The following is a 26,803-nucleotide window of genomic DNA, read 5'->3' on the forward strand; positions in this document are numbered from 1 at the left end:
CTGCCCGGATAAAATCGACGACGCCGAACACACATTCTTCGAGTGTGCTCGATGGAAGGACTACAGAAGAAGCACCGAAGAGATCATAGGCACCAGGCTCTCCCCCTCAAGCCTGGTGACCTATATGATCAAACAAGAGGAAAACTGGTCAGCTGTTGCAGTTTATGCACAGCACCTCCTGAAAGACAAAATCGCAGAAAGGGACCAGTAGCCAGGAGTAGGCGTCGTGAGACGCAGCACGACTGGATTGAAGTAATGCAAACGCGGTTCCAATCCAGTCCTCCCCGTACCATCTAGGGGAGAGGGTAAGAGGAATGTTTTTTTTTAGTGGGTAAAAATCTCCACACTACCGACTATCGATATCTGCCGGAAGATGGGCGGCAGACTTAACGATACCGGTGTCTTTTGAAGATCTTTTTTCGTACCTCTTTACAAAAAAAAAAAAAAAAAAAAACACACACACACACACACACATATATATATATATATATACATACATACATACAGACACGGTGACATCACCGCGGAAATAGTCAGGAACGCTTCCTAGGACCTCAAAACGTCACGATCTGATGAAAACTTGATTTTCGAAAAACGGAGTGAAAACAATAACTTCCCGATTTTTGAAAATTTTCAATTTTCTTAGCGGGAAGTTAAAAAACAACGTCGATCCATTTTAAACCTATAAAAGTTATACATTAAAAGTTTTAAGTTTTCTTAATTTTTAACATCCACGTACAGCCCTTTGAGGGTGAAATGTTATAAAGTTCATTCTTAATAGATTGCAACATGCTTATAAAATTATAAGAGATTTCGTGGAAATCTTTCTTTTAACCGATATTCATTTTGACAGTTTAACTTCTGGACAAATATTCATTTTTACTGATTAACTTTAATGCAGATGTTCATTTTTATTGATTTATTTGAATAGAATTTCATTTATTCAAATATCCATTCGGACAACTTTCATTTGTACCGATCATCATGTTTACAAATGTTTATTTATACACAACTTTAAAAATACTAATGATCATAATTTCGTTTATTCATAAAATTTCTACATTTATTCATTACGATTATTTATGCGCAATTTCTTTTGTTCAAATAATTATAATAGTTTTTTTACATCCGGATCTATCTTTTTAAATACATAAGTTCATTAAGTGAATGTATCATTTATTTTTTTATACACTTGTATTATTAATCATTTATTCAAATGATATTTTTTATTAACTAGTAAATTTATAAATTTTCATTTATAGTAATGTTCATTTTTCCATTTATACTTTTGGAATTGAAATCAAATAAACATATTAGTTGTACGTATTTTTAAAAATAGGGAATTTTATTTGTTCAGTTGGTCATGTGAACAACTGTAAAATTATACAGATGATCTAGTTTACATAGAATCATTTGTATTTATGTACAATTATACGTAAATTTTTCTGTGCTTTTATTCATTTATATTCATCAGCATTTTTACAAACTTTCATATTTATTTGGACAAATTTTCATAAATCCAAACTTTCATCGATACCAAAGCAACACGAGCAGGCATAAATTATTGTCTCTTATTGTACTAGTAACTTTACGTTATTTTCAAGCTTACTCAAGCGTAATTGAAAATTCACTTATTATGAAGTATTACCTTCTTCGAGCTCACAAATACAACAATAATACAAAATTTGGAAGTTGTAATGATGAATATTTTTTCGAAAATTATGAATTGCGATATCTCCCGAACGGATGAACCGATTTCAATGCGGTTAACAACACTCATCATTGTTTTTTGAAGTTAAACGCTGATTAAATTTTGAAAATGATCAATAAAACAGTTTATGAGTTATTTTGAAAAAATTGAATTAATTTTCTTTTTAAGGTGTTTCCAAATCTACATCAAGACCGAATTGATTCAAATTCTCATAAAATCTAAAGACAGTAGAACCTTTTCGAACACCACATACTTCATTTCGATCGGTCATGCGTTTCAATAATTTGAGACCTCCAAACATGAAGATCTGATGAAAACTCGATTTTCGAAAATTATTAACTTTCACGGCGGAAAGTGGAAAATAGCTTAAAAAATTTTGACGTTACTGTGTTTTGAAACAGGAGAGCCTTGTTTTGCAGAGACTCCTTCACAACACAACCAACTAAAATAATATAAGGATGCTATTGTACAAATAAGAAAAGAATATTTAAATAAAAAATAGCACTAAAAGTATACTTATAACAAAATTTTGAAATAAATTGGAAAATCAATCAAAATCTTTATCAATGGAATTTTCATTTTTGGATGTTAAAATTGATAAAAATAATAGAAGCATATATCAACGAAAAACAATAACGGATCACTCCAATTTAAGCTTTTAGTATTTTTTATACTAACCAAGGCAGAATGCACAAGTCCATGGAAGTGAGATTTTTGAGATTGAGTCTTAATAATAAATTAACTGTAAATACTGTTAACTGTATCGCCAATCCCGTAATTCAATACAATGGCTTAGAGAAACGATGCGTACAAGTGTTAATTTTTTATTATAGTTACTAACATTGTCTTTTTTTTTTTTTTTTTTCTTAAGAAAAGTTATCCACACATCAATATAAATTGATTAATTACTACTTATTCGTTAAAAAGGAATTCAGAAACAAATCATAAAATTACAATGTTGAAGAGTTAAAAAAAATTTCGAACCTTCACAACAAATGGACTGATTTAGTTCATTATCCTATTCATCGAAAAAATTAATCTTAAAAGCGAACAAATTTGTTTTGTTTTATATAAAATACATTACCCTAAAATAACTAACTCTCCGTATTTAGTTGGAGCTTTAGTTTTATCATGATGAATATGGCTTCCATGAGAATTTATGTAGGGACGAGTATGGTTATGTTTACTGTTTGGACTTAAAGGTGAGTCAACTGAATTTGTTTCTTCTTCAAGCAGTGGACTTTCAGTACCATCCCCGTCAGATCTATTAAAAAATTCGTATCATTTGTAAGACCTTAATAACAACAACACTAAAAAGAAGCATACTATAGCTTATTTACCGAATCACCATCCTGTGATTGAAGTTCAATATCCTCATCAAAATATAATTTCTTTATGATGCACTCCAAATGCTTAGTAATCAAATCACATATGTTGATACCGATATGTGTAGTATAATATACAATTATGAGTTTTATAAACATACAACTTTTTTCAACAGTCACTTATCAGTGTCATATTTTTACTGAAATAATTAATTGCGGGAAGTTTATTTAAAATAATAAGATTTATATATTTATTTATAAATTAGTGTTGATAAACAATCTATTTGATTTTATCATAAAATCAATCACTAATACACTCCAAAAGTGAATTCATATAAAAACTATTTAAATCCAATTTATAATTTATTTATATCTAATATAACGATGTATTTTATAAGGAAATTTTATTTAATTTACAAGCATAAATACTGAACGATAAAAAAATATAATAATAAAAATTTGTCCGCGGCATTTTTAGTTGATTACTAAAACATTGTCTCGTATGCAACTGACACATTTTTATTATATTGTGTTATCCTACTTATTTTTATCACTGACTAATTTTAATCGAATGATTAATAAAACATGGATATTTAAAGAATGAATTTAATTTAATTATATAAAATATAAATAATGATGATGAATTGAATATATCAGATGCTATTTAACAAACTGTAACACCAAACAGTCACTATAATTCTTTATTTTCTTAATTTTTTTTTTCCGTTGTCCCTCTGTTTTTGTGATCATGGGTTGTGGTTTGTAAACATGGACTGCATGCCCCTCCAATAGAGTAACTGAGGGTTGCACTCAGAAAAATTAGTGTACACTATAATCTTTCTTAAGTTTCTTAGTTGTGTTTCACATTTTCCGTAAGACACTAACGAGCACAAAAAGGACAACTTATAAAACTTTAGAAATATTGTACTGTATAAAGGCGAGTATCGCTAATCGCAAGTAGAACCATTTTCATGAATGACAAGCATCGTAATAGTTTAATTTTTTTTAAACGATTTTTACATCGAAACAAACAATTTTATCTCAGAAAAAACGATTAAGATAAAATTTTGTCTTAATAAATCAAACGTCCTTGATATCTTCTAAGTATATATAAAGTGCATATTGTTAATTATTAGTGTTATGCTTCCATCTGGTGGATGTTATTTTTATTTATTGAAAACTTTACTTACTGTAGTTCTTTCACCCGGGAGTATTAAAATACTCGGTTTCAGCGCGGGAAAGGAATCATTTTAAATAAAAGAATTCTATTTATACGTTATTTAATTTTGATCAAAATTATTTAGTTGGTTTCAATTTATTATTCAAGTTGACAAAATATTAAAAAGCTTCAAAATATAAAATTGAGGTTTACAATGACGTGATCTTAGCAATCTAAGCTCTCGGTGAGAAGTGTCGTTACATAGTTTTTCCGAAGAGCTTCAAACTCCGTTCTTCTCCCACCATAACTCCCATACATATATCCGCTCTTGTACATATATAAGTACACATATTTCTACTACATATAAATGATTTTTACACACTAATATATAATATTTTCTATTATATTCACATATATTTATTTATAAATTATATATATTGCATTGCATTAATATTCGTATTTTGCAAATTAGATTAAGCTTATTACTATTTCTATCAATCTATATTCTATTAAAACTATGAAATAGTTTAATTGTTAATGTAAGAGATAAATATCATTTAATAATATTATTTTATACAATCTTATTCTTTTAACATTAATTAATAATTATTTATAAGTTGGATACAGGATATAAATTTTTAATTTAATTTTTATATATTTCGTTGCAATATTATATTAAAGCAAGTTTAACAAAAATATGATATTTAACGATCTTATTTTTTTGTTACATATTTGTTACGTTATTATTTAGCCGTTGAAACAAGGGATCAGAATCTCAACTCAGAATCTCAAACTCAGAATCTCAAGTACTTAAGGTTTCTCAGAACTCAACTACAATGTCCCTTTGTACTCGATAATAGCTTATATTTATTTGAAACAAAATATACTCTATATAATAAATATTCTACGATACAGAACCTAAACTTTCTAATTTGGATAGTGTTCACTATTTAAATTATGAATTAATAAAATAATTTAATATGGGAAGACGTCTATTAGGTGTAGACCAATGAGTTAGATTACCGGTGACTTAGATCCCGATTACCTAGATTTCCATAACCCAAAATCCGATTACCCAAATTATCCATGACGTAGAATTTCTATGAGATAGATTACCGATTACCTAGAATTCCGATTACTTAGAATCCGATTGCCCAGAAATTTTATTGGATATAATTCCGATTACACTGAAATCCGATTGCCTATAATTCTGTTAACTTACAATCCCTATGGCATGGATTTCTTTTACCTTGATAAAAAAAAAGTTAATTTGGATAGATGGAGCTCTATGCAACACAACGTTCATTTTCTGTAAAAACTTAAGATTGTTTTCATAAAGCGACAATATAATGAGATATATATGTTCAATTTATATTTATGATGGTTAGTAGTGTAATGTTGTGACAGGTTATAAACATCAAGTGAGGTTATAAATAACTATTAAATTATAATATTTATTAAAAAAATTTATTAATGAGATCTTATTGCTGCACAAAGTTCAATAAAGGAAATTAATGTTCAATATTTAACAAATAAAATTTAAAATTTTAATAAGCAATTAGATATTCTTAAATTTAAAAAATGGTTATTATTTACAACTGTGATCAATCCCATTTTGGGCCATAACTAGGTGAAAAATTAACATTTTTTTATTCTGCTTGTTTTTACGGCGCATTTATGATAAGAATGTCGTGAAAGGAAAAAATAAAGATTTCGATTGATGTACATAATTGACAGTTTTAGTTGTGTTTTTATATGAGCCAATATATGTATATTTTTAATAAATTAATTTTTAAACATTTTTATCTAAATAATTTTTCTTTTTCTCAGTTATAAAATTGCTCTGTCTTAAATTTCTTTTAGAATTAAAAAAAAATTTTTTTAGTCGTAATTTTTTTTTATAACAAAAAATTACTTGATAAATCTATAAAATATAAATTATGAAATAAAGCAAAAAAATTAGATTCAAATATTTATAATTAAAAAAAATGTTTGATCAATAAAATTTAAATTTTGTATAAAAAATTTTTTTTATTAAAAAATAATCTATGACCTGAACTTATATTAAAAAAAAAATAATTCTATTTTCACAAGACAAATATTTTTTTTTAATTATAAATTTTTATTAATTTATTAAAAGTTAAATCCAAATTTTATAATTAAAAATAAATATTAATTTTTCAGATGTTAATAGTCGGAAGATTCAATCGAGTCTACGAAATCCGTCACTTATTCTGAAATGAATAGACATGACCCCCAACCCTGAATTCACATCCTGCGATTTTTACATGGCCTACGCCGACGAACACGACCTGATGGTAATAACCGAGACACTGGTCTCAGGAATGGTAAAAAGCATTCATGGAATCCACAAGTTAGTCTACCACCCAGACCGTCCGCAAGGCGAAGGTGTAAAAATAGACTTCACTCCCCCGAGACAACTGCCAGTGATAAAAATCCTGGAAGAGAAACTGGGCGTCAAGTTTCCGGATCCTGAGGAATTAAACTCCGAGGAAGCCAACAAATTCCTGAGTGATTTGTGCATCAAGCATAACGTCGAGTGTCCTTCACCGACAGCCACCGCACGTTTGTTAGGCACGTTTGATAGTCAATTTGTTATGATAAGTATTTCGACTGCATTCAAAAATACTCTATCTGTAGATACACAATTGAGAAATGACCTTGTAACTTGAGAACTATTGACATTTTTAAAAATATAAGTTCACCTCGACATTAAATTTACGGAGACTTTTCATTTGAGTACCCATATCAATTTTTCATATATTTTATGTATTTATGCATATGTATATATGAAAAATATTTCAAAATGCATGTGGGTACTCAAATAAAAGCTCTTAATAAGTGTAATATCGGGATGAGCTAATATCTTTAAAAATGTCAATAGCTTAGAAAGTACCGTGTAATTTAATAAAATTAATTATTTAATAGAGCAAAATTTTTTTCATTTATAGTTCACAAATCACGGCAGTCACATAGTGACTGCAAGGTAGCTAGTTACTATAATAAATATAATTTTTGATTTTATCAATTTAAATAATACAATTTAATATATCGAGCGTATTATTTTGTTATAAAATTAAAAATTTTTAATTATTAAAATAAAAAGGATTAATCGTTGTCAAAAATATCAAGAATTAATAAATTATTTAAAAAAAAAAGTAAATTCAAGTCCTTTAAAACAGCTCGTGAACTTCAAATTGCTTAGCAGCTGTAATAAGAAAAAGACGCTTTAAAAAATTGTAATTTTTTATTTTTTTTATCCTAAAATGTCATTGGCTTCTATTGATCGTGGATCTCGCTGATTAGCTTCATGCATTGTGCGAAATACATCGGTAGAAGCGTCGACGTTGTCGAGGTTACCGGTTGAAGCGGCCCAGGCGATCTTTATTATGGCACGTATTTTCAGCATGTCTGGCAATTCAAAATTGACGGCTTACATAAACATTTGACAGCAACGGTCAGACTCGGTACCACCTGGAAGCATCTGGTTCACCTGATTTTGAGTCAACTTTGTCGCGACGCTATATGTAACAAGTATTCTGTCTCGACATTAGAATCGTCGTAAGGATGGTGTGGCGAGCTCGTTGAGTTGCCTGAGCTGCCATCCAGCGAGCTGGGGATGTTGCTGTGCATCTGGCTCAACTTCACAGACAGCAGCATTTTGTCCCTTAGAGGGATTTGAGAAAGCAGCTTGCGGTCGTCCGCTTCATCCAAAGACTCGCCGTTAATGTACAAATCTAATTTAACATTAGTACCGTTGGCCTTTCTCCTACGCAGTATTTGCCGCCTCAGAGACGCCAGGGTGTCGTTGCTGTGTATGTAAATGTCAATTATGTACATCAATCGAAATCTTTATTTTTTCCTTTCACGACATTCTTATCATAAATGCGCCGTAAAACAAGCAGAATAAAAATGTTAATTTTTCACCTAGTTATGGCCCAAAATGGGATTGATCACAGTTGTAAATAATAACCATTTTTAAATTTAAGAATATCTAATTGCTTATTAAAATTTTAAATTTTATTTGTTAAATATTGAACATTAATTTCCTTTATTGAACTTTGTGCAGCAATAAGATCTCATTAATAAAATTTTTTAATAAATATTATAATTTAATAGTTATTTATAACCTCACTTGATGTTTATAACCTGTCACAACATTACACTACTAACCATCATAAATATAAATTGAACATATATATCTCATTATATTGTCGCTTTATGAAAACAATCTTAAGTTTTTACAGAAAATGAACGTTGTGTTGCATAGAGCTCCATCTATCCAAATTAACTTTTTTTTTATCAAGGTAAAAGAAATCCATGCCATAGGGATTGTAAGTTAACAGAATTATAGGCAATCGGATTTCAGTGTAATCGGAATTATATCCAATAAAATTTCTGGGCAATCGGATTCTAAGTAATCGGAATTCTAGGTAATCGGTAATCTATCTCATAGAAATTCTACGTCATGGATAATTTGGGTAATCGGATTTTGGGTTATGGAAATCTAGGTAATCGGGATCTAAGTCACCGGTAATCTAACTCATTGGTCTACACCTAATAGACGTCTTCCCTTTAATATAATCTAAATTACATTTAAATTTGCACCGGCTGGTAGCGTCACCTTCTGGATGCATCTAGAGGCATTACATTAGAATAGAATAGAATGTTATATCCTAGCTCTAGTGGCCGCGCGTGAATTTATTTTATTGAGTCTAGATTACCGACGTGGTCGTAATTCGCCCGGGAATATTGAAATACTCAACTTTGAAATAGCAGGAATGAATAAATATTAATATATGACTGTGTTTTTAACATTCAAAATAACGGCGAAGAAAATTATTAGTTTAAATTGATTTAAATATATTGTTGGATAAACACTTTACACAAAATTAAATTATCGAACCATTACAGTATTTAATAAGATGTAAGATTAGTCTGAGGGCTGAGGGTATTCTGATCTTCCGAGTTTGGTCTCGAGTCCGAAGTGAAGTAGAAGGGATGGTGGGGCAGCTTCCCCTACTGCACTAGAGTCCCACAGTTGAGAATGATGATGACCTCGATTGGCTGCTCCCCTCTCAGGTAGACTTCAGCTCGAAGCGTTGGCCACGTGCTCGCTCTTTCCGACCATGCTGGATACCTGAGTCTGGCAGGAGAATTTCCCAACTCCCTAATGACTGGGAACCTTTTTAGAGACCTGGCGGCCAGACAGTATTGTCCTCAAATAAGGGTCAATAATCCGCCCAGACTGTTTTTCATAAATACTTAAAATGTAAAATATAGTACTTAAGGTATAATTTGTAATAAGTCTAATAAACCTTATAAGCCTACAACACTTGAGGAGTATCTCTAATACTAAACTTATAGCTATATATTTTACTCTAATCCTATTACAATAGTATTTTATCTTTTTACGATACTTATTCTAATTACAACGGATGGGAAACTTCTAGAGAGTGACCAGACGACTAAAATATTAATGGGATTTTCCTTAGCGTGCTATAAACCATTTTATAGGTTTCTGAATTTCTCGCGCTATAACTTGTCATAATTTATTCTCGCGTGATGGCGCCTCCAGCGAGCAGGTAAACCGTGATATAACATCACACGTCCCTCCTTACCTAAAAAGGTGTTACTAAAAGTAACAGCTTTTTCTTTAAATATAATATTATAATTTAGATACAGGCTAAACTTAGAGTACTAACGATGTATTTAGTTAGGTTCGCGAAACTTCTAATAACAATTTTATAAAAGTTTACTTATTCTAGATTAACATATGGTTGATTAAATTACATACTTAAACTCTATTATATATTGCATACTTAATTCTCTCTAAAAGAAGTAAACAGTCTTCACAGGTCATATTCATCATCGGATGTGTCAGATTCGACTTCCACACAAATATGAGCTAGTTTTAATTTATCAGTATGAACTATTTTAGTTTTCTGTCCTTTTAAAGTTATTTTAACGTTACGATCGGATAAGATATCTTATATTTCAATAATTTTATAGGGTCCTTCCCATTGGGGGTCAAATTTAGAAACTCTAGGTTCTTTAAGAAGTAAGACCATATCATTAAGATGAAAAGTTCGCGGATTTTGCTTCCGATTATAATATGTTTTACTAAAATATTTTTAGCTCTTTCGAGATTAGCTGCGGCGTTGACTTGGCTACCCGAGATTCTAGAAAACAAATCGTCAAAATAATCATTATAGGTAGTAGAGATTTCCTCCTCGGCAAACTCGGAAGGGATGCGCGCCTTTTTCCCAAAAATTAATTCATGGGGAGTGTAGCCCGTGGATTCGTGAACTGACGTATTATATGAAAACATCGCAAATTTAATCCATTCGTCCCAATCTTTATAGCCTTGCAATAATGTTTTAGATATTCAACAAAAACGTGGTGAGCTCTTTCCAGAGACCCTAAGGACTGAGGCCTAAAAGCAGTTGATTTTATTTGTCGAATTTTAAATGCTTTGCAGAATATCTTCAAAGTGTGACTAACGAAATTTGAACCTTGATCTGTGTGAATTACTTTAGGACACCCGAACCAGCAAATATGAAATTATTAGCAAAGGTAATTATTAGCAACTGGTATGGCGTCTGAATATTTAGTTAAATTATCTTGGATGGTAAGTAGATACTTGTTTCCATTTTTAGTTACAGGTAGAGGTCCAACAATGTCCATCTGAATTTTATCAAAGGATTCCCGAGGGGTGTCTGTTATTTTCATGGGTTGTCTACTTTTAACTCTGACAAGCTTGTTTTTCTGACAGCTATCGCAAGTACGTACAAATTGTTCAATTTGAGCTTTCATATTATTCCAAAAGAAATCTTGTCGGATTCGGTTGTATAATCTGACGACCCCAGGGTGACCTCCAACAACGGACTCGTGGTATTCGCGAATAATGTTCGGTCTCTCGCGTTCGGGGGGAAAACGGATATCACCTAAACAAAATGTGAAGGTGCATCCATCATTAGGGAAGTGTTGTTTGATATTTTTAACAAAATGACTCCATTCTGCATTACTTAATCCGTTGTTTTTTCTTTGAGGGATGCTTACTGTTTTTACTTACAAATGTACGAGAAGATTTCTGAGTGAAAGAACAGCATTTTTGATATCTTTGGGGTCAATTCAATCATCTGAAGTTCTTTTAATAATTAAATGAAAGACAAAGTGATCGTTCCATCGCGACGCGATAGCTGTTCCAGGTTCTTCGGCGTTGTTAATTATTTCGCGGACGGAAAATTTGCTTTGATTTAAAAGGTCTCTAGAAGTTTCTGGGAGGAACGTTCCATCGACGGACGTGAAATGCACTAAGTTGTCTTTACGCATAGATATTTTATCGCGGGTGGTGGTTACGTAAGAAGGGGTATTGATAAAGATGGATCGGATTAGGGTTTCGTCAAGCTTTACTCTTTTACTCGATTGAAGTTCGTTAATATCAATGTTATTTTTGTGTTCTACATGTGTTTCATCTTTCTCAAACCCACCTTGCAAATCATACGCTTCACCGGGAACTACCTGTCCTAAACCAATCGATGGGGAGTTCAAGTTACCTCCCGCCTCCCCCCTGGCTTCCAAAAAGTTACCCTTAAGGTTACCTCGGGATGGAGACCTTCCACTAGGGGTACAGTTTATAGACGCACGACGTCTTTTTGATGGTAGGTTCTCAATACCGGGATCTACCTGTCCCAAAACAATCCTTGGGGAGCACAAGTTACCTCCCCCCCTCCTCACTGGTCCTGGATATACACGTCCGAGGCTACCAGATCTTGGAGTCCTCCTCACTGGTCCCGGATATACAGGTCCAAGGGCCACCAGGTCTTGGAGTTTATCCCCACCCGACACCTGCAGCGTGTCGTGGGCAAAATTAACCTCCTGACCCTGCGTACGCTCAGGGTCAGCCTGAGAACCATTCCGCGTATTATTGGTAACACCAGTACCGTCAAAATCTGGAAAGCTAGTCGGAGGCAGATTGAAACACATGTTGCAACTATAATTATTATCATTTGGAGAATCTAATTGAAAAATTGAAGCTACAAGTGACTCGACATTAGTATTATTTCCATCGTTATTGACTAAATTAATGTGATGGGTTTGACTTGTGTCGGAATCTGCAATAGGTACGTCGTCAGCGCAGACTAGTACCGATTCCAGACTTCTAAAAGTCTCACCCTCTTCAGTATGTTTAATTAAATTGCTGGACGTTTCTGATGGGGGATTACGGGAAAGGGCATCAGCGTTAGAATTTATTTTACCGGGCTTGTAAATTACGTCATAATCAAAATCATTTAATTTAATACGCCAACGAATTAATTTAGAATCAGGATCTTTAAGGTTTTGCAGCCATACCAGAGGCTTATGGTCAGTGACAAGGGAGAATTTCCGCCCAAATAAATAAGGTCGAAAATGTTTTATAGCAAATAGCGCAGCCAATAACTCCTTTTCGGTGGTGGAATAATTTTCTTCCGTAGGGGATAATGTCCGAGAGGCGTAAGCTATAGGAAGATCGGAACCAATAGTTCCTTGACTTAAAACGGCACCAAGGGCATAATTAGAGGCATCCGTAGTTACAATGAAAGGCCGGGAGAAATCAGGATATTGTAATAGGGGTTCGGAACAAATAGTATCTCGGAGAGTTTCAAAAGCTCGTTGCTGCTTGTCAGTCCAAGAGAAAGGGGTATCTAATTTAAGAAGGTGGGTTAAAAGTTTGGCAATTTTGGCAAAGTCTTTAATGAACCGTCGATAATATCCAATAAGACCCAGGAAAGATTTTATTTTCTTCCTAGTATTAGGAAGAGGGAATTCCTTGACTGCTCTAATCTTTTGGGGGTCAGGTTTAACCCCTTCATGTGTAATTATGTGTCCTAAATATCCTATTTCGCGCCGAAGGAAGTGGCATTTTTCAGGTGATAAAGCTAAACCCACGCTCTGTAATCTACTTAGCAAGGTTTTTAATTTGAGAGAATGTTCTTCGAGAGAACTCGCGTAAATGACGATGTCATCCATGTATACAAACAGTTTAATTCCCTAAAGTCCCGAGAGGACACGGTCCATTATGAGACGCTGGAAAGTGGCGGGGGCGTTTTTCAAACCAAACGGCATGCGATTAAATTCATAATGACCGTAGGGTGTAGAAAATCCAGTTTTATGTTTAGAGGCAGGGTCCATTTCAATTTGATGAAATCCGGATTTTTGTTCGATTGTCTGCTTTTGTTTTGATAGCGGCAATCATACGACCAAGGTACTGCTCCAATTTTCCTAAATGCTGGTCTTTTTTCAAAGTTGTTAGAGAACAAGCATGGACAGACGTATAGAGTCAATGTTTAAATATTCCTGAAACAAGTACAAATAATTAATAATGAATAATTTCTAACCGTAAATGGTAATCTTAAGAACCGATAAGTTATCGATGCCACCCAGGGTGCTATGCTAACAGTAGCTCGTCAACTGTCGCCAAAATTTAGTTAAGACTAGAATAAGTAAGTAGGGGTAATAACAACCGGAACCAGGCATGCGGACCTGAAAAAAACAAGCGAAAGATCCAAGAGCCACAGGACGTGTCGGGAGACGAGCAGTGAGAGAAGCCGCAGACAATTTACCAAATATTTATTTCTTTTCTTTTAGTTAAAATTGTGGAATGAAGCGATAATTTATCTTAGAAGTTGAGTTCCTTGAGAAAGTCTTTTTCTAATTCACTTGAAATTATAAATTATCGAGACGAGAGGAGAACCTAGGAAAAGAATGCGAACCATGGAGGCCTCAATCCACCGATTTTACCAGATCCGATGGAAATTATCGCTGTTATCACTATATTAATCGTGAAAATTATTATACATGCAGAATAATAGAATAGAACATAATAGTATGATTACCTCTCATTCTTTGGAGTAAATGTGGATCCAAGTGCTACACTTCTGGCTGAGCATTTTTGGACCGATTAGACGGTCTTCCCATCACGGTACTTCTTAATAAAACATTTCTTCCAAATATATGGTCCGCTAACTGCTTAATAAAATTGGCAAGTTTAGCTCCCATTAGTGCCTTGTAAAACGTACGGGTTATCCACTCATCATCACCCAGAAATATCTGAAATTTTATTTAATATTAATTGTTAGTTAAGGAGATTAACGTCGCCGTTATTTCGATTTTGACTTTTAATCCTTACAACCTTGAGCACACCGTGAATACAAAAATATTAGAAACATTAATATCTATGGAATATACGAAAAAAAAAAATTTTTTTTTCGGTTTAGTATCAATTATAGGTCAAAGTAAAAAAACAATTGCAAAGGTAATAGAAATTATCACTCCACAACTTAATTTATATCAACAAATATTTAGGGAAACCTGGGGCACGGAGACCCCCTTTAGAAATAAGGTAAAAATTTGTTTTTTCAATTTTCGTCAAGTTATGACCTCTATAATGTTTTTATGATATTTTGGGCCAATATTTGATATGTGGGGCATAATGGATCACTCGAAAAAAAAAATTGTAACGAAAAGAAAAGTTTTCTTTTCGATTTTTTGCAAAACTTCGACTGCTTCATTCGAAATAAACGGAAAATTAACAAATTTGATGGCTAAAAGCCACAAAAAAGGAAAATCGGCTTAAGGGGGTCGTCATGCCCCAGGCTCCCCTATTTAAGTGAAATAACGAATGAAAAATTAAGAAAAAATGAATTCATCATGGTATTAATCCTATACCATCTTTATCGTCAGATCATCTGTACCTAAGATTGTAAAAAAAAATTTTTTTTTAATTTTTTTTCAACTTAACTTGATAATATTAAAAAAATAGGACTAATATCCTAATGAATTTATTTTTCTTACTTTTTCAATCGTTTTTTCACTTAAATAAATATTTGTTGATATAAATTAAGTTGTGAAGTGATAATTTCTATTACTGTTGCAACTTTTTTTTTTACTCTGACCTATAATTGATAATAAACCGAAAAAACAGGATACGCCCTTATGACTTTAGAAAAATGTTTTCTTAAAACCATAAGGGCGTATAACAAAAAAAATTTTTTTTCGTTTTATTCATAGATATTAATGTAATAGTCTAGTTGAGAAGCGAGTTTTCAGCGAAAAATCGTCAGCCCATTCTTAGAAGTATGGCGATTGGTGCATAGGGTTTAGAATTTAATTCTGAGAAATGGGTATTTTTTAATTTATCCGCCGTTAAAAATTTCATTTGTTATAAACAAAAAACGAGACAAAAAGGGAGTCTCCGTTTTATAGCTATAACTTAAGAAATATAAAAGATATCTGAAATTTGAAAAAAGATCCTAAAACAGGAGAAAATTTTGGCGACACACTGATAGAAGGATTTATTAACTATTAATAATTTGATTTATTTAAAGATAATAATTTAATTTATTAAATTTTAATAAATATTTTTTAACATTTAATAAATATTTATTTGGGAGAAAAATACATTTATTAATATTTAATAAATATTTATTAATAGTTAACAAATATTTATTAACAGTTAATAAATATTTTGTTTAGTGAATTTGTTTGGCTTGCAATGTCATATGATATGAAGGTTGCTTATAAACAAAAATCATCTTTATAAATTATTTGCATTAATTATATTACATTATAATAACATTTATTGTAAACTATCAAATTTTATCACAGCTCATAATTATCTTTTATATTTTTAAATATTAAAAACGTTAACTTATTAAGTGAATTGAATTATTATCATGTATTTCAGTTATAGGGTTATAAAAAGTGTCAAAAGAAAATTGCTATTTTTGCTTTTTATCCTAAATAAATATTTATTAACAGTTAACAAATATTTATTAACTATTAATAAATATTTATTAACAGTTAATAAATTCTACTTAATAAATACTTATTAACTCTTAATAAATATTTGTTAACTGTTAACAAATATCTATTAATATTTAATAAATTGTTTTTAATAAATAATTTATTAACTGTTAATAAATATTTATTAAATCCCATGATGTTAAAAAATCATTTATTAATAGTTAATAAAGCTTATTAAATATTAACAAATCCTTTTATCAGTGCATAAGTCTTAACTCTCAAAGTTGTAGCTCCATTATTTATAATTTTAATTTAACATTGAAAATTGGGCTCCGCGAAGCCGTTTCGGTGTGTAGGCGTCGCCGTTAAGCAAAGTATGCGACACAAAATAATTTTTTTATAACATTCAATATTAATTTTAAAATCTGAATAAATTATAGTGTCATTTAGACACTTGAAGGACTATAGCCCCGCCAAAAAAAAAATTTAGCTTGATTTTTATTTAAGTTATTTAATAGTTAATCAACTAATTTTCCGTAGACTTGAATCTTCATAGAATCTGTTATAAAAGTTTAAAAAATGTGTCTATAAATTTTTTTTTTTTGGGACCTCTTGCTATATAGATAATGAACAAGACAGCGTTGTAAAAGTTTTTTTATTTGCTTATAATGATTTTTCAAAATTATCAAAAATTGAAATATCCGGCTAATGTTATAAAAAAATTTTTTTTCTTTAATTTTTAATTTTGGTTGTTTTTAAATTGATATAAAGCGTTTCGTAGCTTGGATAAAAAATTTTTAACATTAATTTTTAATAAATTTTTTATAAACAAATATTTTTGAAAAAATTTTTTTTTGTCATTTTATTGTTTCAGTAAAATAATGATTTAAAAAAAAAAATTTTTTAACTTCCCGCTAAGAAAATCGAAGATTTTCAAAAATCGGGAAGTTATTGTTTTCACCCCGTTTTGCAAAAATCGAGTTTTCATCAGATCTCGACGTTTGAAGGTCACAGGAAGTTTCCCTGACTATCCCCGCGAGGTTGTCAAGGTGTCTGTATGTGTGTGTGTGTGTGTGTGTGTGTGTGTGTTTTTTTTTTTTTTTTTTTGTAAAGAGGTACGAAAAAAGATCTTCAAAAGACACCGGTATCGTTAACTCTGCCGCCCATCTTCCGGCAGATATCGATAGTCGGTAGTGTGGAGATTTTACCCACTAAAAAACATTCCTCTTCCCTCTCCCCTAGATGGTACGGGGAGGACTGGATTGGAACCGCGTTAGCATTACTTCAATCCAGTCGTGCTGCGTCTCACGACGCCTACTCCTGGCTACTGGTCCCTTTCTGCGATTTTGTCTTTCAGGAGGTGCTGTGCATAAACTGCAACAGCTGACCAGTTTTCTTCTTGTTTGATCATATAGGTCACCAGGCTTGAGGGGGAGAGCCTGGTGCCTATGATCTCTTCGGTGCTTCTTCTGTAGTCCTTCCATCGAGCACACTCGAAGAATGTGTGTTCGGCGTCGTCGATTTTATCCGGGCAGTATTTGCACGTTGGTGTGCTGTGCAAACCCATCTTGAAAAGATAGGCATTGAACTGCCCATGTCCCGTCAATAGCTGGGTCAGGAAGAAGTCCGTATCCCCGTGCTTCCGAGAGAGCCAGACGTTGATGTTTGGGATCAGGCGCGCCGTCCATCTGCCCGTCTCTCCCGATGTCCATCGGTCCTGCCACTCTTGCTGCGTTTCCGCCTTTATCCTCGTTCTTGCGTCCTTCATGTTATCATCACTGTCTTTAGCGTCATAGAGTTTTGCTCTTTCGAACGCTAATAGGTCGATGGGCGCGGCTCCTGCAATGACCAATACAGCCGCTTCGGAAACTGTGCGGTAGGCGCAGGCAACCCTGAGAGCGCCTCGCCGCTGTACTGCTGCGATCTTTCGCCGGTAGGTCTTCTGCTTTAATATGTCTGCCCATATCTCCGCTCCATAAAGCAGTACCGAGTGGACTGCTTCTAGAAGAACTCTTCTCTGTTTTGTTCTTGGTCCCATGGTGTTGGTCATAATTCGTGCTAGGCTAGACACAGTCTTGCTGGCTTTCTTGCATGCACTGTCGAGGTGTTCACGGAAAGATAGTTTCTCGTCTATCATTACCCCTAGATACCGCAGGGCCCTTGTTGACGTCAGCGTTGTTCCTCCCATGTCCATAGCGAATGGTTTTGGAAACCATTTTTGACGGGTCAAAACGACCATCTCGGTTTTCTGTTTGGCGAGTTTCAGGTGATGCTTATCCAGCCAAGTCTCGACGGTGTCGATGGTTTCCCGAACTAGCAGTTCGGCCTCTTCCACGCTGTCCGCCACTATAGTGGCTGCAACGTCGTCTGCAAAGCCTGTTAGCTCTACTTGCTCTGGCAACGGGATTTCAAGAAGCTCGTCGTAGTCTGCGTTCCATAGATCAGGCCCCATTATTGAGCCTTGCGGCACGCCAGCCGTTATGGCGTATTCTTGTGGGCCTTCAGTAGTTTCCACTATTAGCTTTCTATCGTCAAGGTAGTTGTCGACTAGTGCCAGATTTTCTGGCTCCGCGTCAAACTTGTGCTCCAGAGCGTCTAAAATGTCTCCCCAATTTGCGCTGTTAAATGCGTTTTTGACATCTAGCGTGAGGAGAAGACATACTTTACGAGCTTTGAGGCTACCAGACCATGCTTGTGTTGCTGTCTTTATGACTTTCTTGATCGCTCCGACTGTCGAATGACCTTTCCGGAAGCCATGCTGGTTGTTGGCAAAACCTCCAGCACGGTCGATGTCGTCGCGAAGTCTTCCTTGTATGAGCTTCTCGAGCAGTTTTCCAGCAATGTCTAGCATACAGAGTGGTCTAAACGACGAAGGTGTTATGGGGGTTCCCTTACCTTTGTCTAAGAGAACCAATCTCTGCCGTTTCCAGACCGCGGAAAAGGTGCCAGTTGCCAAGCATGCGTTGTAGGTGTTCAGGAGTAAGTCTGGGTATTCCAGGGCTATAATCTTGATCACCGATGCCGGGATGCCATCAGGTCCAGGTGCCTTTCCTGTTTTGAGTGACTTGGCCGCGTCTTGTAGTTCCTTAGTTGTGAAGGGCGTTACTTCGTTGTTTTAGTGTAGTGTTTCTTCTCCCGCGGCGGGTGTTTGGGGAAAAGCTCCGCTACGATGCTATCCATTAAGGCTGGAGACTTCGGCGCCTCTGGTGAAGCCTTTCCAAGTCGTTTGGCGACAATTTGGTAGGCTTTACCCCAGATGTCATTGTCGAGATCGTTGCAGATCTCTTTCCACAACTTTGCTTTACTTGCTTTGATGGCTCGATTTAGCATCTTTTGCGCCTGCTTGTACTCTTTTGAATACAAGTCCTGGCTTGGGGAGCGTTTGGCGGCTCTCGTTGCGCGGCGACGTAGTTGATGGCACATTTTGCGAAGTTCCGCTATGTCTGTTGACCACCAGTACGCCGGCCTGCGAAAACTCCGGTTTTTCAACCGCGGCATAGAGGCGTCACATGCGGCGGAAATCTCCTTCATCGTATTTAGTACTGTCCTTTCTGTCTCGCTGCAAGTATCCGGAGTCAGGTTGTTCTGAAGGGTAGACCAGCTCCGTGCAAGTGAAGCTCGCAGTGCCTCTGGATCAAGCTTCCTGACATTCCACTTTCGCTTAGAAAGGTCGTGTTGTGGTACCGGAGCAGATGCCAATCCAACGTTAAATGTCACGAACTGGTGATCACTGCCACTGTATTTTTCGGATACTGTCCAGTTTTCAATCATGTTGGCAATTTTTGGAGTCGCCAACGAAATGTCGAGGATGGACTCTTGGTACCCCGGTCTTCTGAAAGTCGTGGTGCTCCCAGTATTTAGCACTATGAGGTCGAGTCTAGCCACGACGTCAGCGACCTCGTTGCCTCTGGTGTCGGAGAAATCAGCGCCCCATTCAGCCGATTTAGCATTGAAGTCACCAGCTACGATAACTTCGCTGTCGAACTTAGTGACCGCATCTTCTATATTTGCGAGTTTCTGTCGGAACACACTAATCCCTTGGTTAGGTGAGAGATAGACGCTCATGAAGTAGGTTGTGGGGGTTTGAATCCAGACAAAACCTGCTCCACCTCCGCTGTTGTTGACGGTAACGTTCTTTGTGTTCACAATCCAAATTGCTGCCGTGCCCGTTTCGTCTGCGAACCATGTTTTACCTTCGATGTTTAGATATTGCTCGCAGATAAAGCAGACGTCAATTTTATCTTCGAAAACACGCTGGCGCAGCAGGTTTTGCGCCAAGGCGCACCTATTCAGGTTGCCTTGTAGTATGCGTGTCATTTCTGACCTTTCATGGCTTCTGCAAGTGCTTTGCGGAATGCCTTACACGCTCCAGTGCCAGAAATATGGCATAGATTATCCTGGGCATCTTTGTCCGAAGCACAAAGGAAGCATTTTAACTTCTCCGTGCAGTTTACGGCCTTGTGGTTCTCTCCGCCACATTTGTAGCAGCACCTGCTTCTGTCTGGTCCCACACACTGACGTGTTTGGTGTCCATAACCAAGACATTTAAAACAACGTGTTACTTTTACTACTGGGCGTATACGACAGTTCACCAAACCGATCCGTATACGGGCCTTGTCAAGGGCCTTAATCGCATTGGGCTCGTCTAGTTCGCAGAAGGCTGCCCGATTACCTCGTGGTGTGGGTTTTGTCAAATTTACCCGTTTGACCTCCAGGTTGTCAGTGAATTCACGTTTGAGTGCTTCACGGACTTCGCTCTCGGTAGAGATTTCATCTAAGTCGAGGATCTCGATCGTTGTTGTTGGTGTTAGCGTCTTGACTGTGCCGATGTTTGCAGTGGCTGCCCTTACTGCATCGGTGAATGCCTTGCTGTCTTCGGACTTTCGAGCCATTTCAAGGAGAACGCCTCCGTGTTTCGTCTTTTAATAGACCTTATGTCTACGCCCGTCTCGACAGGGCTTACCTTGGCCTTGATTTCCTTCAGGAGATCGGCGTATGTTCGCCCTTCAGCTGGTTGGACTAGGACAGCTTTAGTTCTTGTCTTCTTCCTCCTTGGTTTCTTGGAGCCACCGCTGTTTGGCTGGTCTTGGGCTGTAGCAGTTTGAGTCACTGGCTCCTGTTCTTTCTTTTTCTTGTTTTGCCGAGTCACTTTGGTCCAGGTATCATCCCGGGCTGTCTTTTTCTGTGCTGGCTTGTCAATATCTGAGGAAGGGCTGGGCGTGGACAGCGGCCTCTTCTTGTTGCCATCTCCTTGCTGTGGTAATTTCTTAGGAGTGGTCAGAGGTGGCTGTGATTTTTGGTTCAGACTCGGAGATGTTTGAGTCGTTGACGCCGACTTCGTTGGTGATTTGTTGGCCAGCCTATATGCCGTACTAATAGACGAAACCAATTTTCTGATCTCATGGTGGAGATTCTTTTTGTCTTTTATGAAGTCGGCTAACTCATCAATCTTGTTGCCGAGCCTCTCCATTGGTGACTGTTGGCCGGTGACGGTCGGTAGAGAGTTCATTCTTCCTCGGTGGGTTTGATTAGTGGCAGGAGCAAAAGGTCCTCCACTTTTTGAAGGAATGTTGCTCAGCTGTCCGTTCTCTGCCATCTGGGCTGATTTCGTACTCCCTGTAACCTTGCTAGCATTGCTAGACAGCAGAGCCATGGGGTCTACTCCACTGTTCAAACGGTCGCTTGATAACGACAAGTTTAGGCCCGTTTGCACGCCTTCTCTCGCCGGCACTGAGGTATCCATCCTCTGTACTGTAAACGATGTTTGAAAATCTTCTGACATTTCCATATCATCTTTTGCTAGGTTTTGGTCCACCCCGAGTATTCTGTTTCCTCGGTACCCGACGCATCTGACGTGCAGATATGCCGGGCATTCCCCTATCCGCCACCTGAGGAGGCGCCCGATGCGGGACCCAGCAAGCCCGACACGGGGTGTGTGTGTGTGTGTGTGTGTGTGTGTGTGTGTGTGTGTGTGTGTGTGTGTGTGTGTGTGTGTGTGTGTGTGCGTGTGTGTGTGAAAGTTTGTGAACCGCTTATAACTTTTGAACGGCTTGACCGATTTCATCGCGATTGGTGCCATTCAAAAGGGCTTGACCAAACTTAGATTTTGAAAACTATTTGGACCGATTCAGATCAATAGATTTTGAGAAATCTTCAAAAAACTGAAAAAAAAATTTTTTCAAATGTGGTTTTTTTGGAATAATTTTTAAACGGCTTTATGGTTCAATTCCAAAAACTAATCAGCTCTTAACCTCAAAAAACCACGTCGATCGCCACCAGTCCGGTCAAAATCGGTTGATTCGTTCGAGAGATATCGTGAACGAAAGAAAACCGAAAAAAGTGTTTTTTCGGAATAACTCCGAAATTCCTAGCGCGATCAATTCAAAATTTGAGATTCTTTATAAGGCTTGAAAAACTGCGTCGAATGCTGCCAACCGCGTGAAAATCGGTTTATTCATTCAAAAGTTATTGCGGTTTAAAAATTCAAAAAATAGTGTCTTATCAAATCTCTATCAGACTTTTGAGCTCGAAGAGCTCAAAAGAATAGATAAGCTGTCTCTTTGAGCTCAGAGAGCTCAAAACAACATATAAATTGTATTTTTGAGCTCGAAGAGCTCAAAAACGGCATAAGTACAATTTTGAACGTCCAGGTATGGAATTAGCGGGAAGTTGCAGGGATGGCCTTCAGGGTCAATCGTTTTCCTAATTTTTTTCTTTTATATTTGTTTTTTTTTTTTTTATTCATCTACCGTTTAAATTATTTATTAAGAAATCATTTCTTTTCTAAAAATCATCATTAACAATTCTCAATATAATTATTAGAAAAAAATTTTTTTTTCATTAAAATTTTGATAGTTTATTTTATAAACCATTTGTTATATTGTTATAAGCAAATTTCCATTTTCGTTTTATTTTTTTTCGTTGCTTTAAAAAATTACAAATACAACCATATGTGCATGAAAGTTGTAAAAAAAATTTTACTCTCAACTATTTTATCTACTTATAAATTGTTATAACTTCTAAACTATTGATGACACGGTCTTTGATACTCAAGACGATCTTTTAGACAATTAATTGATTTATATAATAAATTTTTCATATGCTCTATACCTATTATGGTTCAATTTTTATAACCATTTGTTTATAAAAAATGGCATTACTCAAATCTTTAAATGATTATGTCTTTTAAACTATTCAAGTTATTATAGCTTTTATGATTCAGGACAATTTCATAGAGTAATTACTGGACTACTCAAAAATCATTTTTTTATCATTTTAATTCCATTTGTTTATCATTTTTTTTCATTTATTCAAATTTTTACACGGTTAAAGGTACATTTTCTGGATTTTATTAACATTTGTCAAAGCAAAAACACCGTGAGATCTGTTGTGTGTGTGAATGTAAATGTGACAATAAAAATAAAACGAAAATGGAAATGTGTTTAGAACAAATTGTTCATAAAATAAACAATGAAAATTCGAATGAAAAAAAATTAGAAAAACGGTAGACCCTGAAGGCCATCCGTGCAACTTCCCGCTAATTTCATACCTAGGTGCTTAAAATTGCACTCCGAGCTCAAAAATACAATTTATGTGTTATTTGGAGCTCTTTGAGCTTAAAAGAATAACTTTTCTTTGCTTTGGAGCTCAAAAGTCTGATGGGAGTTTAATAAAACACAATTTTTCAAATTTTCAAACTGCAGTAACTTTTGAATAAATGAATTGATTTTCACGCGGTTGGTAGCATTCGACGCAATTTTTTAAGCCCCATGAAGAATCTGCAAGTTTAGTTTGATCGAACCAGGAATTTCGATGTAATTCCGAAAAAACACTTTTTTTGGTTTTTTTTTTGACAACGATAACTCAAGAACGAATCAACCGATTTTGATCGGGCTGGCGGCGATCGACGTAGTTTTTTGATGTTAAGAGCTGATTAGTTTTTGGAATCGATCGGTAGAGCTGTTTGAAAGTTATTCCAAAAAATGTCGGAGTTATGTTGAAAAAATCCTTGTTTGCAAATATTTCGTCGAGGATATCTCTCGAACCAATTAACCAATTTTTACATTCTTGGCAGCGATCAACGCGGTTTTTTGAGCTCTAAAAATTAATCTATCACTAAATCTTTTCTTTTTCCATGGATTCTGCAGCACGGCCCGTCTTGCAAAATCGATTACAGTTCAATGGATTCTTTGGTTGCAGTTGGTGTTATCAACGTGGGAAAACCAGCTCAAAGAGTATGAAGTATATCCATTCTCTTCTGAGAATCCTCCACTACGAGATCATGAGATGTACTTGACAGACGTAGAACAATTAAAAAAAGATCTCGAAACTCTTCCAAAAACTAAAAAAAATGAAAAATACACAGTTTTTGGAGTAAAAGGATCTAGTGTTTTGTCAAATCTACCGGATTTCGATTGTATATGGGGTTTCCCTCACTTATATGCATGGGGTATTATTAGGAGTTGAGCGTCAACTTTGGAACAAATGGAACAAAGACTATCTTTCAGTTGATCAAAGAAAAGTTGGTTAATGCCCGGCGTTAGCTAACAACCATACAACCGACAAATGAGATTCATAAAACTCCACGAGTTCTGTTAAAAAAACATTCCTGGAAAGCGACAGAGTGGCGGTCTTGGCTTTTATTTTATAGTGTCCCAGTTTTGAGCGGAATATTGCGGCAAGACCTTTTAGATTCCTATAAATTATTGGTGAATAGTATATTACACATCTAGGGCAGTAAAATAAGAAATGTCTCAGATCACATGTAATTGTTGTCCGAGGCGAAGCCGAGGTCAATAAACATGTGATCTGAGGCTTTCTTATTTACTGCCCGTGGTGTGTATACTATTTTTCTCCTCGACGGAGGCGGAAAGCGGCATTTTCGTTTAGCGCAGCGGGAGGAAAATTGACGCTTTCCGCCCGGAGGTGAGAAAAAGTATTTTTAAACTGCTCTCTGTCAATATAACGGAAGATGAATTATTAGAATGTGAAATGAACCTGTTAAGATTTGTGTACGACTGCTAAAATTTTTATGAGGAATCATTTATCACATTCAATGTTCATTCATTGCTGCATATCATCGACAGTGTTCGAAAAAACGGCCCTTCTTCGGTGACATCAACATATGTCTTCGAAAATAATATATTTAATCTAAAACAAAAAGTATCAGGTCCAAATGGTGTTATGGGTCAAATGGCTAACCGAACACTACGTTATAATAACTTCCAAAAAATGTTGTTCGAAGAATCAGACGAATCCTGTCGGGAATTCTGTATAATAATTTTTTTTTTTTTAAATTCAAATTAAAAAAAAAAACCCCTTTTCTGAGGTAGTTATTATTATTATTATTTATTTATTTTTAATTTTTAATTTTTAAATTTCAACTTTTCATGAAAATTTGTATGAAGTGATTGTCCCGAGCGCTTCCGAAATCTTATCAGCTAGAATAATCTTAAAGAATTCGGCAAAAAATAAAAAACCTTTGACCAAGAGTATTAATCGATTCCAAAAACTAATTATCTTTTTACCTTAAAAAATAACGCTATTTTTTCAATTGCTGAATACAGATATTTTCTAATTTCACTACTTCTGTTTTAGGCACACTCACCTACTCGGTTTAATGGTATTATTTATTTAATAAGAAAAGTTGAAAATTTGTTATCTGACAATACATGTATATGTAGAATTCATCTGTCAACTTTACAAATTGTCTTCTGGTTTGACGCCCTGATTTTTGAGCATTTTTTTAGGATTTTTTTTATAAAGACCAATGAGGAGATAGAACTTTAAACTTTTTACTATTTATTTTATACGTATTTCAAAAGTGTATAGTTAAATTTTTAGCCATGAGTGGAACCACAGTAGAATCACCACCAAATCACGATGGATCCACGATGAATCCACAATAAAACCACAAATTAACCTACGGTTGTATCACAGTAAAACCACTGTGGAACCACGGCAGAGTCACGACAATTCCACTATAAAACCGTAGGTGGAACCATGATGAAACCACGATCGAACCACAATAGATTCACAGTTAATCCACTGTAAAACCGCTGTTGAACCACGGTGGAATCGCAATGGCAGAATGGCACAAAATCCACAGTGGTTCCATCGTGGCTCCACAGTAAGTCCACTACAACCGTGGTTCCATCGTGGATCCACCGTGGTTGCTAAACTGCGAGGGGATGCAAAAATTTTCCTAGAGGGTTTATGGCTATTTATTTTTTGAATTTAAACGTTCTTTCATTTTTTTATTGCTGTTTTACTTTTATGAACATTTGTCCCGCTAATAAAAACAAAAGACAAGCATTTTCTCTTGATTTTTTAGTTTTCATGGATTTTTCAATGGGGTATATTAGACGGATTACGTTCTTTTACATTCAGCTAAGAATCTACTCATACACTTCCACAAATCCACGCACTCACTCCCACCCACTCGAAAGATTCATCACGTCAATCATCACGAAATCTTAGGAACCATAGGACTTAGAAGCGTGAAACTTGGTAGGAATATTACTTTCGCTAGATAGAAGTCAGCTAAGAACGGATTTTAAGAAATTCATCCTTCAAAGGGGATTGCGGGGGTGTTAAAAATGAAAAATTCCCGTTTTTCAACTATAGCTCCTATCGAGTTTAAATTATTTGATAGGAATCTTCTGTAAGAGTTGTAGAAATAATCTATAAACAAATTTTACGATATCTCAGCCTCACAAGGGGTTGCGGGGGTGGCTATCAACCATGAAACTTTTTAATTTTCAAGCTATAGCTCCTACAGACTCCAAATTTTGTAAAAAT

The 26,803-nt window shown here is 35.1% G+C and overlaps 2 protein-coding genes and 2 long non-coding RNA genes across 6 annotated transcripts in view; 2 read left to right on the forward strand and 2 right to left on the reverse strand.

Annotated features, from left to right (window-relative positions):
* Positions 1-3,311, reverse strand: part of LOC123266604 (protein pellino) — a 45,101-nt gene extending 41,790 nt beyond the window's left edge. The window contains exons 1-2 of the mRNA XM_044730907.1: positions 3,052-3,311; positions 2,796-2,975 (exon numbers count right to left, since the gene is read on the reverse strand). Of these exons, the coding sequence (XP_044586842.1) occupies positions 2,796-2,975; positions 3,052-3,089 (218 nt within the window). The 5' untranslated portion in view covers positions 3,090-3,311. The remainder of the gene's footprint in view (positions 1-2,795; positions 2,976-3,051) is intronic.
* LOC123266606 lies at positions 1,401-8,790 on the forward strand. 2 transcript variants are annotated; one of them, XR_006509817.1, is made up of 2 exons: positions 1,401-1,576; positions 8,455-8,790. It is a non-coding gene; the product is annotated as an uncharacterized LOC123266606 (long non-coding RNA). The 2 variants fall into 2 exon arrangements; XR_006509818.1 differs by having other exon boundaries at positions 8,464-8,790.
* Positions 5,177-5,393, reverse strand: LOC123266607. The gene is made up of 2 exons (XR_006509819.1): positions 5,319-5,393; positions 5,177-5,240 (listed from the first exon to the last, which is right to left on the reverse strand). It is a non-coding gene; the product is annotated as an uncharacterized LOC123266607 (long non-coding RNA).
* Positions 5,586-6,997, forward strand: LOC123266605 (lysine--tRNA ligase-like). Of its 2 annotated transcripts, none has more exons than XM_044730910.1 (2): positions 5,586-5,621; positions 6,380-6,997. In XM_044730910.1, the coding sequence occupies exon 2, from the start codon at positions 6,445-6,447 to the stop codon at positions 6,886-6,888; it is 444 nt and encodes a 147-aa protein (XP_044586845.1). In that variant the 5' UTR covers positions 5,586-5,621; positions 6,380-6,444; the 3' UTR covers positions 6,889-6,997. The 2 variants fall into 2 exon arrangements, with proteins under 2 accessions (XP_044586845.1, XP_044586843.1); XM_044730908.1 differs by lacking the exon at positions 5,586-5,621 and adding an exon at positions 5,724-5,825 and having other exon boundaries at positions 6,380-6,975.
* Positions 8,791-26,803: the final 18,013 nt, after the last annotated feature.

The sequence above is a fragment of the Cotesia glomerata genome, linkage group LG6, assembly GCF_020080835.1.
Source record: "Cotesia glomerata isolate CgM1 linkage group LG6, MPM_Cglom_v2.3, whole genome shotgun sequence".
Taxonomy (NCBI): Eukaryota; Metazoa; Arthropoda; class Insecta; order Hymenoptera; family Braconidae; genus Cotesia; species Cotesia glomerata.

Coding starts and splice junctions, on each gene's coding strand:
- LOC123266605 (XM_044730910.1), top strand. CDS start 6,445: ATGACCCCCAACCCTGAATTCACATCCTGCGATTTTTACATGGCCTAC.